Consider the following 16668-nt stretch of genomic DNA (forward strand, 5'->3'; position numbering starts at 1 on the left):
TACGAGTATATCCCTTCAGCTTTCACCTTATCCTCTTCCTAATAGATGCCTGGTGCTGGAAGGAAAGAAGTTTCCTCACCTTTCAGCTTCACAGCCTCCCAGTTGCATTGAGCTGTTGTAGTAACATCCATGTATTCCCCTTCTACACTTGTCTTTGATACCTTTCCAGCTTCATTTGCTCTCCTTAGGAAGCTGCACAGCCTTGTCTCTGAACAATTTTGGTGCTCCCTGCAGTGTCCTAATAGCAGTTTTGACCTTTCAATTAACTTCAAGATCGCCTCTTTCAGCAGACAAAACCTGTATAGATGCCAAAGGCCTCAGAACAGATTTGGAAGTTTGGCTGAAAGACCATGAAGATTAGGGACATATTTTTCCTTTTGTCAGGGAAATCAACAGCAAAGGGCCCCAACACAAGAAGGAAACTTTCCCACTGACCACAAATAGGGGCTTAAATTGAATTTTCAAGCCTTTAAAAATAAATCGTCATTTTGTATTTAATTAAGCAGGGTTTCATGAATGTAGTAGTATGCTGAGGTCATGGGCAAAAAGAGGCTTTTCCAGTAATTAGTGCAGGGTCCATGCTGTTCTGGCAAAAACAGCCATGACGTCAGTTGGAGACTGGAACAAGAAACTGTGCCGCACGGTGAACTTGAAACACAAACCTTATTATTGAAGGGGCACGTCTGACAATTACAAGTGCTGGTTGTGTTGGACACATAGTATGTTTTTCCTTTAAAATTGCAAAAAGTTATTGTGGGGTTTGTATACTTTTTCTTATTTTTGAGTCACTGAAATTGCTGACATGCCAGGGCATCCTTTCCCCAGCCCTAATAAATAAACTTAGAGTTATCATACTTCCGACCTTCTTGTTTTGTAAATATGGAAAGTGGCCATTTCCATGTTTTTCTTCAGCAGAAGCAGCTGAGTTCTAGTTTTGTTGTGTGAACTCAAATGCAAAGGGCAGGTGCAGTGGTGAGCGATGGAATCTGAGGGCATGCACAGGGCATGCCTGGGCAGGTTGCACTCTCGTAGCCATTTAGGTCTTTGTTTTAGGGGAAATTGCTGTGGTTTTGGTACAAACCAGGTGTTGTGACAGCATTGGAGTATGTAGTTTTGCAGCACTCGGATTTTAGTTTCTGGTGAGTTACTGGAGTCTGTGGAGCTGCAAAAGAAAAGGTTGAGCATCTAATCTGGCTTTTGATATATTAACAAAATCTTCACTTGAATTAACTTAATGGTCTTGTGTTTACTTGTCGCTGATCAAAAATAGTCTGGTCAGATAAGGGTGGCTTTTATTTCTTGGTTTATATTGTGTCAGAGAAGAGCTACATTATCTTCAGTTTTTAAAACCTAGAAGAAATACTTATCTCTGATGATACATATAAATTCCCAAGACAGTGTTTAATTTAGAGTTGTGACCCCAATAACTTGCTTTTACGTGATTTAGTATAAAGACTATGTGTGTCAAAGGAGTTGCTCATTTGTGTTTCTTCAGCACATGCAATTATTCTTTTTTACCATTTTCCTTGGTTTTATTTTGCAGGCCATGACTGCTGCGAGACAGTGAAGGTGGCACTTTGTGCTTCTAGAGAAGGTCATCCTGTTCTGGTTGTGGCAGAAGAGAGTTTCCAGTTTGTCCAGGATGAAGCCTACGATGCCGCCCAGTTTCTGGCCACCTGCGCCGGCAACCAACAGGCACTAAACTTCACCCGGTTCTTGGACCGCTCAAGACCACCTGCTGCGGACGTGGACTTTTTGGATGAAAAAGTGGCTTTGGCATTTCGACACCTGAAACTGCCAGCAGAATGGAACGTGCTGGGAGCGGACCAGTCCCTGACCGGTAAGGATCTCTAGGGCACGTCTGAGACTCGCGGGTTGGGAGAGAGGTAAAAAGCCTGGGAAAAACCTTTCAAAAGATGTGCTGGCCTCCATGCTTGGAAGTGAGGTGGGATGTGCACCAGCCTTCCTACATCGGTGTCCTGTGATTTCCACATTAGCTACCTTAAAATACAGAAGGCACTGATGTTTTCTCTGTGTCTTCTCTTATGAAATAGCACAAGCTGTTGAAAATGGTCAATATTTTAACATAGACCCAGAAGCAGGGGGGTGAGTGTATTTGCAATGGTATGTGCACCAGCATCACACTTCTGAGATTTCCTGAAAGAAACCTGTGTGTAGAAAGTCTGTTGCTCCCAGAAGTATTATCCTTGTGCCACAATTTTGGCTCTTTTGGTAAATGTTGGTTTTATAGCACAGGTGCAAAGCTACTGTTGTGTGTAAAGTAAATGATTTTTCTTGGAGAAGTTGGGGCTCTGCCCCTCAGGATTTGTATTGCATCTCTGGTTGCAGACCAGCTGGGTGAACACAGGCATTCCCCAATACTGTTTGGGACAATTTTGCAAATAAAAGAAGGCAAAGGTGGGAGAGCCTGACCCTTAACCACAGCAGTGAGGGCTACTGAGAGTTTATAAACAGACCCCAAGGCTGTCCCAAAATCTCTGGCAACTGCTGAAGCAGAAGTGCCAAGGTGTTTGGGATGCTGTGGCATGTCTGTATCCTTGGAGTTCGGCTTTTTTTTTTTTGTAACAGGGGGGTTTAAGGAAGTGTATTGTGGGACTTGGGGCGGTTTAATTCCAGTGTGTACAAATCCTTGCTGTAAATTTTCAGGGTATTTTGGCAAATAGTCTCACTTAAGGAATGTGGCTGTGAAGCATCTGTTATCTTTTATAGGATGCAGTGGCATAAACACTTGAATAGAAATGGGATGTGGCTTGCTTGGCGCAGCAGGCTCAGTTCTGCTCACTGCAACAAGGTTTTGTGCAGGAGATTTTCCTGCTTTATTTTTTACCAACTTGCTGGCTGCTTTTGTAAACAGGAATACATGGACAGGCAATTCAAGCAGTGTTAGCAGACGTTAAACGATTTGATCATGTTTAATGGCTTCTGGATAGAAACTCAGATGCTGTCATATGTTTACAAGGAGATAAACACTTGGTGGTTTTTTCCTCTGTGTGGAAGACACTGGTGTTTCTTCCTGCATTTAAAAAAGTTGTGATAACACAGACAATTTCTGGTTTAAATGATAAAAATATAGTCATAGTGATCTTAAGTTAGCAAAAAACTTTGATTGAAGCTCTGAATTGTTGCTGATTTTGCAGGAAGGCTGAGATCCGTTTTCTCTTTTTGACTTTGATTATTCTTTGGAAAATCGGCACTTGGGAAATCAGGCCATAAGATTTACATTGATTTGCTCAGCATGGGCTTGTGTGCCTGGAAGTTGTGATCCTGTGGGGCTCTGAATGCTAATGGACTTGCAGAGCATCCATTGCATCCACAGTGAGAAGGGGGAGCTCTGTAATGCTGAGTGTTTTGTCATCTTGTGGTGAGGTTTTTGTAGGCAAAAGTGTAAGTGAATAAATATAATGGCACTAAATGTGACTATCATTCAAGAATATTGGTGGTATAAAATATGTTCCCTTGCAGTGAGTCTTTTCATAAATAACTGAAAAAAGGCAGTTTATTGATGTCTTAGTCTGCCTTTTATCTTCTGATCAGCTTTTTTGCTAGAGGCACATTTATCTGTTTTTTTTTTTTTTTGCAGTGAGAAAAATACACGTAGGGAATTTGGGGGAGTTTTTGTGATTGTGACAGGAAAGATTTGCATGTGTAAGCATCCTTTTCGTCATGAAACTCTGTTTTGCTAGAGTGGGATGGAAGAGATGTCCCTGATTTATGATGCAGCACTAGATTGGGAAAACCTCAGTGGTAAAATGTAGCACCCTGTACTGGTGCTTGTGGGTTAATTTGTGTGTGGGAGAGAGAAAAGCACAGCAAAGGTTGAATCTGTGGGAGCATTTGAACAATTAGACATAGTCTGGCCAGTGCCCCTTGGAGGGGGACACCCTGTCCTGCGCTGCGTCACTACCTATGAACAGATATTCCAATTCATATTTCACATTTTGCTAAATGTCAGCACCAGATACTTCAAATAACCTTCTTGAAGGAGAAAATACTATAGAAATGAGAACAAAAGAAAATGTCAGATCCCTTCTTGAAAGATTTTTTAGTGCTGCCTCTAAGCTGGCATGTCTCTATGGGCTCTTGTGGGTTGGAAACAAAACACTGCTGTTTAACAAAACCTCTGAACGCAGGAGCGAGCTGGGAGCCTCAGTCCAGCCCCCTGAGTGCCACAGCTTGATGAGGAACTGCTGTTCAGAGATGGCTGTTGCTGTCAAGCACATTTAAAAGTTGATTTTTCTAAGGACTGAAGTAGACTCGAGTCCCATCTTTTACAAAACCAGGAAGTAATGGCCTTTCTGCAGGTAGAATCTGGGTACAAGATCGACCATTAAGCACAGCTCTGTGCTGATTTTTAAGACGGGGATGGCTTCATGTGGAGGCTTCTCCTTGCTTTTACCTGAGAAGTCTTTGAGCAGAGGGCAGGGAGTTCATTGCCGTTTCCCACCCCAGAGGGCAGGGAAGCTGCTGAATGTAACACCAAGCTCCATCTGCTGAAGCTGTTTAACTTCTCTTTCATGTCATCAGGTTTGTGCAGTGCAAAGTGTGTGGTTAAGGTCCACACACCGAGGAGGAGGCGGCACACAGCACCCCGTGTGTTCCCAAGTACCAGCAGACTGGTGGTCGCACCATTAAAATGATCTTCAGTGATTTGCCTTCATCCATTATTATTCCTTACGTTATTGCAGCATTCCCCTCCCCCTGAATTTTTCTAACACATTAGCAGGTTTGACTTTTTAGTATAGAAAAGTGCAGGATTACTGTGGACAAAGCTGTGTGAGAATCATCTATTTGCTTATAAGTTGGTTACCAAACCAAGGTCTTCATTCTTTAAAAGTTTGCCATTGCTTAAGTTTAAAGGTATGGTATGGTCATATAGCCAAATTGTTAAGAGCATGTCCTTTCAGCTGCAGGTTAGAAATACCTCCAAAATTATTTAAAACTGCTGGAGGACATTTGCAAACATTCCACTCTCCTTTTTTTTTTTATTTATTTGTATGTAACCTACTTAAGTTAGCTTTTGCCATTTGACAGGAGAAGTTTGTTCATCTTCAGTAATCCTGGTAATCTTTCTCTTTTACACACAAAGTTATTTTTATAGTTATTCCTCTGTTATCTCTTTAGACACAATTTTCATTTAAACAAATAAAAAATAAAAGGAACGTTTCTTCTTGTATTTTCATTAAGGCATTTTCAAAACCCCAGGATGTTAATTTCCAGCATTCTCATTAGCTTTTTATTGTTCTGGAACAGCAAAAGGTTTTACTGTTTAAAAAGAAAGTGTCCCAAAATTAAATGCACTAAGGAGCATTGGTTAATCTAATCATTACAGTAGTAATATTGTAGGTATTTGGTTAGCATTACTCAGAACCAAATATTCACTGATTTATATTACTCTGGTACAGCATAAAAGGCTAAATATGTTTGTGACCGCAAGTCCTTAGTTCTTCACCCAAAACCCACTGAAAAAAAGTGGATTTGTTTGGACCTCAGGAAGCTTTGCATGAACCCTTTGTGCCAAATTTAACACCAGACTATGTTTTTATAGGACTGGGGCTTTGATTACAAGCTTTTTGTTCAGCAGCCAGCAGTGTGGAGCGTAGTATCCTGCCTGGTCTTACCACTGACAGTAACACTTATGTGATGGAGAGCACTGGCTGGATGTCATGAATCCTTGATGGGAAAAGCGAGTTCAGAAAACAGAATCCTCTCTCTTAAAGCATTTATCAGTGGTCTTGTCTTACAGCTCTTCCTGCTTGCTTTTCTGTGTAAAGGTGATACTCTTGCCCAAATTTCTTATTTACAATTCTTTGCCCTTCTGATTTGATCTTGATTTGACTTTAATAATGTGCCAAGGTAACAATTTATTTATGGAATGTTTTCCCCCTTAATATATATGTAAGCTCTATTCTCTCAAGCTTTTCCTCATGACAGCTCCTCTCAAAAGGTATACTTAGGTTTCAGGGTGTTCAGATCAACATCATATCCTGTGCAGAAGTAGCACAGTTGTCCAGCTCTCTTGGAGCTGACTACAAATCAGAGAAGAAGGGGCCTGTGGTGTTTTGGTCCTTTTTCCAGTAACAGTGGCCATGATTTTGCTGTAAGGTTTGTTCTTAGGATGTTAAGCATCTGACTTTTAAGTTGCTTTCCTGCTTTCCATCTCTTATTTTTCTCTTTTCCCCTGAATCCTCCTGCTATGTAGGACACTTGGGGTGCAACCTCCTATTGCTATTTGTAGAAGACCTCAGAGAACAAGTCTTGTATAGAAAGATCTTAGAGAAAAGGACTCCAGAAAGTCTTGCATTGAGTATCTATATACCCACAGATAAAAATATTTTACAGACATGCCAGGTAATGGGACTGTGTAAAATTATCTTTCAGATCACACTGGGTGCCATGCTAGCAGAACTGGGGATGGGAGCACCTGTGTTTCCTGGCTTTAGAGGTCGTTGGGCTCCATCCTTTTGCTGAGGCAGGCAGAAGGTACTCAACAGTTTGGTTAGATGAACTGGATAGCAGAAGAAAGCCCGGCACGTGCCAAGGCCGAAGGAGATGGAGGAAGCAGCTCTGTGCATGGTGCCGTGGTCCTGCTCAGCTGGTGCAGCAGTGTCCTTGTTTTGCAGGGACAGGGCAGGGTGCCTCTGTGTCTAGGGGAAGGATTTGCATTGAAGGTAAAGAGCGTGTCTGAACCCCCTTAGGGCAAGTGTGTCCTGACCTCCTCCCTGCACGGCTGCAGTCCTCATCGCTTCTGTCCTGGGGCAGTTGTGTCCCGAGGACTGGGCTCTCCTCCCAGCCATACACTGTCCCTCCGCAGTAGGCGATTTCGGGGCCTTGCTCGTAATTAGCTATCTGTGTGAACTCGAATGGCATCCACCATTTTGGAATATCTATAATTAAGGATTACTCTTGTTACTATAGTATTCCAAACACAGCATTACTTTCAGGTGCTGTATAATCATGTCCATCTTAATTATTATAGAGTCACTGTAACTTTCTAAAGAACAGTTGTTACTGCTGTCAAAAGTAGGGTTATTTACTGTTCCCAGTGGCATTTAAAGGCGTCTGTTTAAATGGAACAGATTGTTACACTTTATATCTAGAAATCAAAAATTAATATATATTGTGAAGATGCATGCAATGTAAATACAGAACTGTTTTTTTTTTTAATTTTAATTGACTGAAGAGAAAAGTAGTGAGCTAGAAAACCAGAACAGAATATTTGGAGGTATGAGTAATGATTATGGCTTGTTTGTGTTGCATAAAAAAATTTAGGGAGGATCCAAGGCTCAGGTATGAAAAGCTTAGAGAGCTTAATCCTTGAGTTAACTATCAGCAGTAAACAGATCACTTTCAAAATTCCTTTTAAAAAATATTCTGACAAAACCTTTGAGGAACCAGTCTTTTCATTTTGCTCATTAAAAGTGATGAAACCCAGACCTATGGTTACAGTTTCAGTGGTGTGAGCTTTCCGAGATGGTATTTCCAGGTTGGCTGTGGGTTGTGGTGATCAACCACTGTATGGAGCCATTCCCCTGGGAGTGAAAGAGAAGCAGTCCCTTTGCTGAGCTGTGAGATAGTCACGATTACCAGGAGACCATCTCATTAGATAAAACACTTAACAACTCCTTAACATTAAGAATGCAGTTACTGCTGTCTTGAATATGTACGGCTTCCCAGAAATGCTGCAGAATAAACAGCCATGTGCAGTAAATACTGCTTGAGAAATTAAACACTCTGAGCTCTCCAGGTAGGAGGTGGGTGGAGAGGGAAATGCTTTGCCCTGGTTTGAAATAGTCTGGATGGGTTTGGGTTGCAAGTTTAATAACTTCATGTACAAGACCAGTAGGATTTCACTGTAGAGTGCAACACAAGCATCACCATGATTTGAGATCATTAATTTATGGGTTTTTTTCTTACAGAAAGGGAGATTGTCTGAAGAGAGCAAATAACCAAAAAAAAGGTGCCTTATTTTAAAGAAAAAAAAAAAAAAGCCTAAAAAAACCCCTTCAAAAAGCCTTCAGAAATAGTTAAAGGCAATTTGATTATTGGAAGATGTTAAAGATAGGCAGCTGATGATGTTTTTCAGACATAAAGCTTTAAACTGTTCATCTGCTGCACTCTCTTTATAGTTTCTCACTGAACCCTTTTAGTGTAATAGTTACAGGTATTATTTTTGTTGGGTTTCGTATCCTTTCCAGTCTGCTGCTCACCACCTTCTCTGCCCTCTGATAAAGGGCTGTATGGTATAAATTGACGTTATCTTTTCAGTGCCAACAGCTCAAAGTTGTCTGTTCAGCTACAGTCTTTGATGTAAAAAAATCTTTTCCATACCTAAATTTAATGCCCTCTGCAGTGGAAAATGGGAGGCAGAAAATAATTCGTGTTTGGGCAGTGTCTGAAATGTGCTGCTCAGTACTCAAGTGTACTGCTCATTTTGCAGCTGAGAAATCATTGGCATGAGAAGGTTTCTGTTCCTTTTGATATTAGTGGGAATGGGGACACAAAGATCCTTTGGTGTGCTTTGAAAAATTTTATTGTTTATAAGATTCTAAAAAATTACCCACACATCTTTTTATTAACTGAACTTGTAACTCCAAACACGGTGTCTTTCCCTTGACCTTTCTTCAGTACTGTTGTCTGCTGGAACCTTCCTCTAGGACCTCAGCGTTAAGTGATAGCTTGTTTCTGGTTCTTGCTCCCCATGTTTCTCAAGGATAGATCTAGCAGTGAGAGCATTTCCAGCAGAAGACAAGATTTTGAGGCCAGATTGGATGGTAGATTTCAGAATTGCTGAGTATACGTGATTTTAGGTAAGAACCAAGTGAAGGTCACCATTGCAGGAAGATTAGCAAGAGATGGTAGCCAGTCCATGGCTGGCTGTTCCTTGACGAAATGTCTCGTGGCATGGAGGATAAACTGAGCAGTTAGGTGTGGGTTACTCTTTAATAAAGAGCGATTTTTTTAAAAAGGAACAGTATTTTTTTTTTTCTGTTATTTAATCAGGATTAAAATGAAAGGTTTTACTTAGAGAACAGTTTGTGTGTTCTTGGATGTGTCATACCCAAAGTTCTTTTTTTTCTTCATTGCTTATTTGTTTTGTGCTAATAGCACCTTGAACCTTAATTCTTTGCCATTAGCAAAGTATGTTTGACAGTCCTCTATGGAAATTTTGTCCTTAGTTACCCAGATAAACTGTCTCTTCATGTGTCACAGCTGCAAAAAAATACATACAAATAATGTATCTAAAGTCTTATGTTTTGCCAGCTGGATTAGAGTGCTCTGCCATTATGGGACAATGATCATATGTTTCAACTCTTGCCTATTACTAGGAAACGAGAAAGGAGAAAAACAATCTTGGCCTTTCCAGTATCATGTGTCCTGTATTTCCACAATTTCATAGTTACAAGAAGGTTTTTGTTGACATTCAAAGGAGAGCCATTTTAAGATGAAAAGCTCATGCTTGATATGTAGTCAGAGAAGGAGCTCTGGCCATTGCATGTTGAAAGTTTTTGTTACTTTTCCATGCGTGGGACATGTGTTTTGCACCATGACAGGACCTTGAGATCATTGACTGAATTTCCAACATTTTGTGCTACAAGCTTCATCCCTTCAAAGGTAGGAAGTCAGGAGAGATCTGTCCATCTTCCTTCCCTCTCCATCCAGCAGCACTCCTGTACTTGATGCAGGCCAGCTCTCATCTTGTTCTGAGCAACACCATACACCAACAGATGTATTTTTCATTATATATTAGTAGTTAATCCAGCCCACAGATGGCATACGCCTTTCAACTGTAGCCGTGCAAGTTTTGCACACTCCAAAACCTTCTAAAGCCATTGCCTGGGGCCCCTGCAGTTGTTGTATGTACAGTACTTTGTCTCTTTGCTGCCATCATCTGTGCCCATCTGTTAGGATGGCCTTATGCCAGTTTATATTTTAGGCAGATCTTTCCAAATGGGCCTGGGTAGTGAGTTTGTATGTTTAATATGCTCTGGATGGCAACACGCCATGTCTTGTACAGATCTTCTGTGCACGTCGCTGTTGCTCGAAGGCTTTGGGGCAGGGCCACATTCAGTTCGATTGTGTTTGTAGGCACCTCCATCCAAATGCTGGAACTACTGTGTCCACTAATTTGGTGATTAAAAAGATTGTATTAAAAGAATGGGAAAAAGATGGAATTTTTGGAAGTTGCGGTCATGTGAGCAAATTAGATGGGCATTTGGGACAACTGGGAGGGGGCATTTCATCTATGGAAATATGAGACAGAGGGGCACCTAGTTGGAGTAGGGACAGGATGAGTATTTGCCAGCATCTTGCAGAACTTGGCAGCTGGTATGTGTGTTTACTGGTGAACTGTGAGTTGGTGAGTAGAAGATGCTTCTACCTAACTGTGAGGCTCTGAGATGAAGGAGAAGGAAGCATTTTAGTCCAGGGACCTGTGCTTATGATTTTTAGGTCTGTGTTGCTCAATTTTGGTACCTGTTTCAGTTTAGGAAGATGATGTTTCCGTTCAACGAATCAGCTAGAGCAGGAGATCCTGTCCTAGAACAGATGTGGTTAGACCAGTGCAGCACATTATTTGGCCAGCAGTCATTTGCTCTAACAGAAGTGCTTTTGTGTTTCCTGTGTCTCAGTACTGCTTTAGTTATGCTGGCTGACTCCACCAGTGTGTTAATATAGGTAATGTAGGAGTATTGTGCAAGTGCAAGTTCATTGAGTGAAACCTTGGGCATCTGCTTTCACTCTGGCTAAGTCCCACACGTATTGACACTTCCTCCTTTTTGCAACCTCATCAGTAGCCTTTCCTTCGTGTCTGTCTATATGGTGTGTTATTTTTCATTATTCTTTAAGTCCAAGACTGTGACAACCATGGATTAACTACCTTGTTGCGTTGTTTATTTCTAAAGCGTTACGCTCCATAGCACTTAATACCAAAATCCTTGTCATTACTCTCCCACAGGCTGAGAATTTGTCTCTGAGTGAGCTCAGCTATTCCCTTTTTTCCTGATCAGCTGGAACCTCCATTCAGACATGCTCACATATTCAGGACAGCATGGTTTTGCTTTACGGTAATCAAGAGGAGGTTAGGGGGTAAGGATTGGTTTGTAGCCCAGAGACCTAATTTGGAGTCATTCAGAAGAGAGACGGTGCCAGAAAGCTTTTCCTTCTTGAATACAGATTAGTTCTTCAGGAATTGATCCAAATGTCAGGAAAAACTGTGTGTCAGGCAGGGGAGAACTCCCCATTTTTGCTTTGTTTTTCACTAAAGGTCTTAATGATGTCCCTTAAGAAAGCACGTAAGCAAGAAAAACAACAGCACTTTAAAGAAGTGATTTCTCTTGGGACATACTACTTGAGTAAAAAATACTTAATTAAATCCTAAAGCCATTATGTACTTGCATTTTTAAACCTGCTGTATAGGTTTGGCTGGCAACCAGATTAATAACCAAACAAATCATAGCTATGATATTAAAGGTATTATACCAAGTGTGCTCATTGGCATGGTTTACTGAGACCCAGTTGGTGCTTTTTTGTTGTTGTTGTTGTTGCTGCTGACAGTCAATACTGAATTCCTTTGTTAATTAAAAGAACAAATTTTTATTTCTTGCAGTTTTTTTAACCCAAATGCTTTTGCCCTTCATACAGAAGTAGCAGGCTTTCATCTGCAAATACTGTATTTCAGCAGTGCATCTGGAGCTCATTTCTGGTTGAAGCTTTTCAGAGCATCATTCTAGGGCTGCAGCTTTTAGAGTAGGGGGATATTTTTCTGAGATGAAAGCTTAGGCTTAAAAGTGACTTTTACTAGATTAGAAGGTCACGGTTATTAAACATAAAAAGCAGCAGCGGAGATTGCTGGTTTATAAATGCTGCTACTCAGAATGATCTACTGTATAAAGCTGAGAAAAGCTGGTTCGAGGCATTGTCAAACCAGGAAAGCAAAATCCTCACATTTTTTTGTCTACATGAGAGGTTAAACTGTTCTCTTTTATAACTGCTTTAGAGTTTTGTTTCAAATGTAATTTATTTACTTCATGCCTTGGGACAAATCAGCATCCTGTTAAATTAAAAAAACCTTAGTCTTTTCCTAAAATCTGCTCCTGGGTGAGTGAGGAGAAGGCTTGGACATCTAGAAAAACGTACTTGACCATGCCAGGTTCTGTTTGGAAGCACGACAGCTTGGTTGCTGTGGCTGTTTATGAAATGGTGATTTTACTTGTTGACTTCTGTGGACAGTCTTCCCCTAAGAAGTACCAAGCACGTCCAGTCCCACCGTAGCTTGCTTGTCCTTCACTTTAAAGTACTGGTCTCTCCTGGCTATTGGCAGCCAGCATGTTTTTCCAGGTGCTGCAGGTTCCTCGGCTTTTGGGCTGTCAGCTCCATGCCAGCCGTCGTGTGTGGCGTGGCTGGAGGTGGGGATATGGTATTCACCTAATCCTCAGCCTACAAATTCCCACTTCTTTTTTTCTTTTTCTTTTTTCTTCCCAGAGAACATCCCTCGGGAAACACTGATGCATTTTGCGGTGAGGCTGGGTCTGCTGCGGCTGACGTGGTTTCTGCTCCAGCAGCCGGGTGGAAGAGGAGCTCTCAGCATCCACAACAACGAAGGGGCAACGCCCGTGAGCTTGGCCTTGGAGAGGGGGTACCAGAAGCTCCACCAGCTTTTGACAGAGTAAGGATGATGTGATGGTTCCTCTGCTATTTTTTTGTGTCATGCTTGCTGTACATTATCGCTGAATAGTGTCTAAGAGCTATACTCTACCCTTAAAGGCAATTTTTTGTTCTAATTCTGCTTTTACTTTTCTTCCTAGCAACAATGGGAGCAGGTCCTTTAGGGTTTAAGGGAAGTGCAATATTATGTTCTCCTCTTCTGTTGCACAGTGTTCTGCTTCCAGCTGTCTCTTAAAGCCCAAAGTGAGTCACTAATACCAACTAATTAAACCTTATGCATATACACTTGAAAAATCTTTTCTTCAAACAAGCATAGCTGCCCAAAAGAGAGGATCTAGTGGGCTTCGTGGTGATGGTTGTGTTCTTATTTTGTAGATTTAGAGGTTTTTGGTTAAACGAAATAGTGGTAATTGTATTGAAATAAGGCAGCATCTAGTAGAGAATAGGTATCTTCCCAGTATAGGTTAAAAATTGAGGTAAGAATTAATGCAAGTATTTATCAACAGAAACTGTTATCTTTTGAGTTGCTGTGAGAAGCAGACGGATCTTACAAACTCATAGCAAGTAACCAGTGGCATGAGCGTTTACTCCAGTGTTTTACAAGGAATCCTTCAGGAGATGACAAGTTATTTTTGAATAGCAAATGTTTGGAGATCTAGCTTTAAAAGCAGAGGCTAATAAAGACAAGGAGCTTAAGTAAGTCCTGAGGGGGCTGTTTGTAAAGGAGAAAAGATTTGGTCTGCATGTGTGTTATTCTGATGCCTGGTTCTCTTAAGCTTTGTTATTAACTTTGTTTTTCTGAATTGAATTTTCAGATACTTAGGATTTATGTTGAGTGACCCAATGTCATGTTTAGGAGTCTGCTGTTTTGTCCACATTATCACGCAACATTTTTTTGTTACGAATTCTAAATTGTTCTGCCTTCTGTAGTTGTTGGGTAGAGTGTTAGAGGGCAAAAAATATGATCCATGTTGCATTTAAGTTTTATCTTTCAACAATTCAGCCAACCATATGCAAAATGAGAGTGAAGGAGAAGGTACAGGGGCTGGGATTAATAGAGAGATCATGACAATGTTACTTTTTCCTCCATGGAGTTCAACAGTGATATTGTGAAAATGCACAACTCCTCCTGGCTATCTTGTAAAACTGGAATGTTCATATTCATCCTATAACTGCAGCAAAGTTCTCCACGGTGAGACTAACCATGTTAACAGGCTTTATATACTGTCAAGAAGCTTAAGTTGGCCAAAACTTTATTACAGAAAGCTAAAGTTGGCCAAAACTTGATTATAGAACTCACAGCAAATACTGTAATCTGAATATGAGTAGAGATGGTAATTTGAAAAGAAATGGGAAGTAAATAAAACTATTACAACAGCTATTCATGTATTTGGTGGGATATTTCACAACTAGTTCCAATACTGAAAAGGCAGTTCTTGTTCAGTGGAAATAAAAAAGAGGAGGGCTTGGATTACATGACATTGCCCTGTGCCATCGTTCCCTTTAATGGATGCTGCTGGTATAATCCAAGGGATTTCTCTGACGACCTTTACAGTTGATCTTTGAAAATAAGACACTAGCAACTTCAGTGATGTTACTGTCAAGATCCCAGCTCCTGTTCTTCTTAGTACATCCTTAAACATTTCATTATGGTTTGTTTTCCTCTTGAGCTGTTGGGTGGAGATATAATGTATAAACACTTGACAGTCATGCCACATACCCCGTGACTCTGAAAACCCTGCTATCTCTATGAAGCCCTGTCAACAGAAATCTGTGGACACTGGAAGTCATGAACCCCTTTCTCAATGGGTGGGATGGTGGTGGAGCATCATGCTACAAGCTCGGGGCTGGCTGGAGCGGTGGGAGCACCGTGTGACATGGGGACCAGCACAGCTCTTCCGCATGGGAGGATGGTGGCTGTAAAACAGTCACATCCTGATTCCCCAGCAGAGATTTTTATTTGGTTTAACGTTTTCTGCAATGAGATGGGATCAAGGCTTGAAAATCTCTATCAAGAGTAGAAATATTGAGTTTTAAAATACAGAAAAGCAGACGAATGCCATGAAGAGGGTATATGCCATTTATGTGCTGTCAAAACACAATGGATACTGTACAACCTCTTTTCTGCACTCTGCTTATGCACACGCTGTATAATCCATGCACACAAATTTGGCACACAACTTGTACCACTCAGCAAAATACAGAGTAGCAATGCATGTTAGCGAGAGCCCGTACAAAGGAGTCATTATTTTTACAAGTAATTAAACTGCACTTCCCTAAATAAATGAATGCAGTGTGTTTTGTGATGCATTATTCTTGGGGGGATTTTATTGTTCACTTGCTTGCTAATTTGCAGGACCCTGCATTTTACAGTGATTCTCCCAGCCAGCATTGGGAAGGGGTGAAATTTTGCTGTAATTAGGATACAGTCATTAAAAAGCAGAACACAAAACCTTCTCCATTGTTCTAGTTTTTCCAGGGTTCGGCTACAAGTCAGCTTGATTCAGCTGCAATGTAAATATTTTTCTGAAAAACTAATTACACTGGTGACATTTTGAATTTCTGTTTATCAGATGAGCTTTCCCTTTTCAGCTGTTGCAGTTCTTCACATAAAAAAAAAAAAGAAAGATGCTTCCAATTTACATTTTGCAACCCTTCAAGTATTCCTTTCTGTAGTCTCAAGCTTGTGCACTGGTTCTTGTGTCCGCTGGCAGGAAAGGTGCATGTGCTGCTGCTTCTGAGAACAAACTGAGGAGCTGTGATAGAGCACACGTAGGTCGCTGAAGATGGAGAGCAAGGATGCCAGCAGCATTGTTTATTCATTGGTTGTGTTATCATTCCTGAGGGTGCTTGTTTTATCTGATTAGCTGATTAAAACTGCACTGTAAATATTGTTCTGCGGTGCAAATAGAATAGGACAGAGTCTAAGGGCAGGATTTCTTTAGGGAAAAAGAAATTTATATATATGAGGATTTTTCTCTCGGAACATTCTTGTTTGCTTGCTAGCAGCTTGGTTAACAGTTTTGGTTTGGTGGTTTGTGGTTTTTTTTTTGTTTGTTTGTTTTTTTGTTTTTTTTTTTTTTGTTGTTTTGTTTTTTTTAAATATTTAAAATACAATCTAAATAAATTACCTTTATTTGGTAAAGGTTTCAACAATTTGAGTCCCGTAGGAGCAAATTCTAAAGTGGAGGGTCTCCTTCCTTGAAGCCTGTTACTTCCCGGTGTTTAAATTGGGCAATGATGGCTGCAGGGTGTTGGCAGAGCTGGGCTGCTCTGCTCATTAGAGAAGGGCTGGCTCTGCAGAGGGGGATAGTACGCACCGTGTGAGTAACTTGGCCTCTGCAATAGGACAGCTGCAGTTTGCAGTAGTTGATGTTTTCAAACGCAGTTCGGTGTAGTAATATAATCTGCCTGCCAGCTCCATGTTCTTCCATGCTCTGAAGTCAGGCAAGGAAAATGGCTCCAAGAAATAGCGAGCATGCAGAATTTCAGAGAAGTTGGAAGTGCCACTTTGTAAAACATACAAACACTGATTTTATTTCTGATTTCATTTCAGCAGAACAGAGTTCTGTCTAGTAACTCCATCATATCACGCTTTTTTCTGTGAAACCAAATGTTTGTAGTTCCTTCACAGCTGAGAGTGATTTATGTCCCCTGAAAAAGGGGAATAAGAGAAGAGTGAAGCCCATAAAAAACCTCTTGCATTTTTGTAATCCCTGCAAAGGAGAAGTTTCAGAGTTGTGACAGTCTCTGAATTTACTGTAATAATAGTTTTGTTGTTTTCTTTGCCTGCTTATTGCTATAAAGCACTTCTGCACAGCTCTGGGATTGCTCTTCCTTCAAATCTGGTAACAACCAGGTAGCTCAGTATGTGAAACAGTAAGTCAGTACAAGTCAGTATTTCCAAAATTAAACTGATTTAATTAACACACATGAGGAGGAACTCACTGGTAGCAGAAGGGTTTTAGAAATGTTTTGGAATTT

At 40.8% G+C, this 16668-nt stretch overlaps 1 protein-coding gene across 14 annotated transcripts in view; it reads left to right on the plus strand.

The window, feature by feature from the left end:
* AKAP13 (A-kinase anchoring protein 13) overlaps window positions 1-16668 on the plus strand; it is a 217799-nt gene that overhangs the window by 89692 nt on the left and 111439 nt on the right. For all 14 annotated transcript variants that reach the window (XR_003399121.1, XM_026855851.1, XM_026855855.1 and 11 more), the window contains 2 exons: window positions 1544-1840; window positions 12502-12685. Coding sequence is in view for 13 of the 14 variants with exons in the window: in XM_026855851.1 (XP_026711652.1) it covers window positions 1544-1840; window positions 12502-12685 (481 nt within the window). In the remaining variant the exon portion in view is untranslated. The remainder of the gene's footprint in view (window positions 1-1543; window positions 1841-12501; window positions 12686-16668) is intronic.

Source organism: Athene cunicularia, assembly GCF_003259725.1.
Source record: "Athene cunicularia isolate RWA chromosome 10 unlocalized genomic scaffold, athCun1 chr10_part1, whole genome shotgun sequence".
NCBI classification, from domain to species: domain Eukaryota; kingdom Metazoa; phylum Chordata; class Aves; order Strigiformes; family Strigidae; genus Athene; species Athene cunicularia.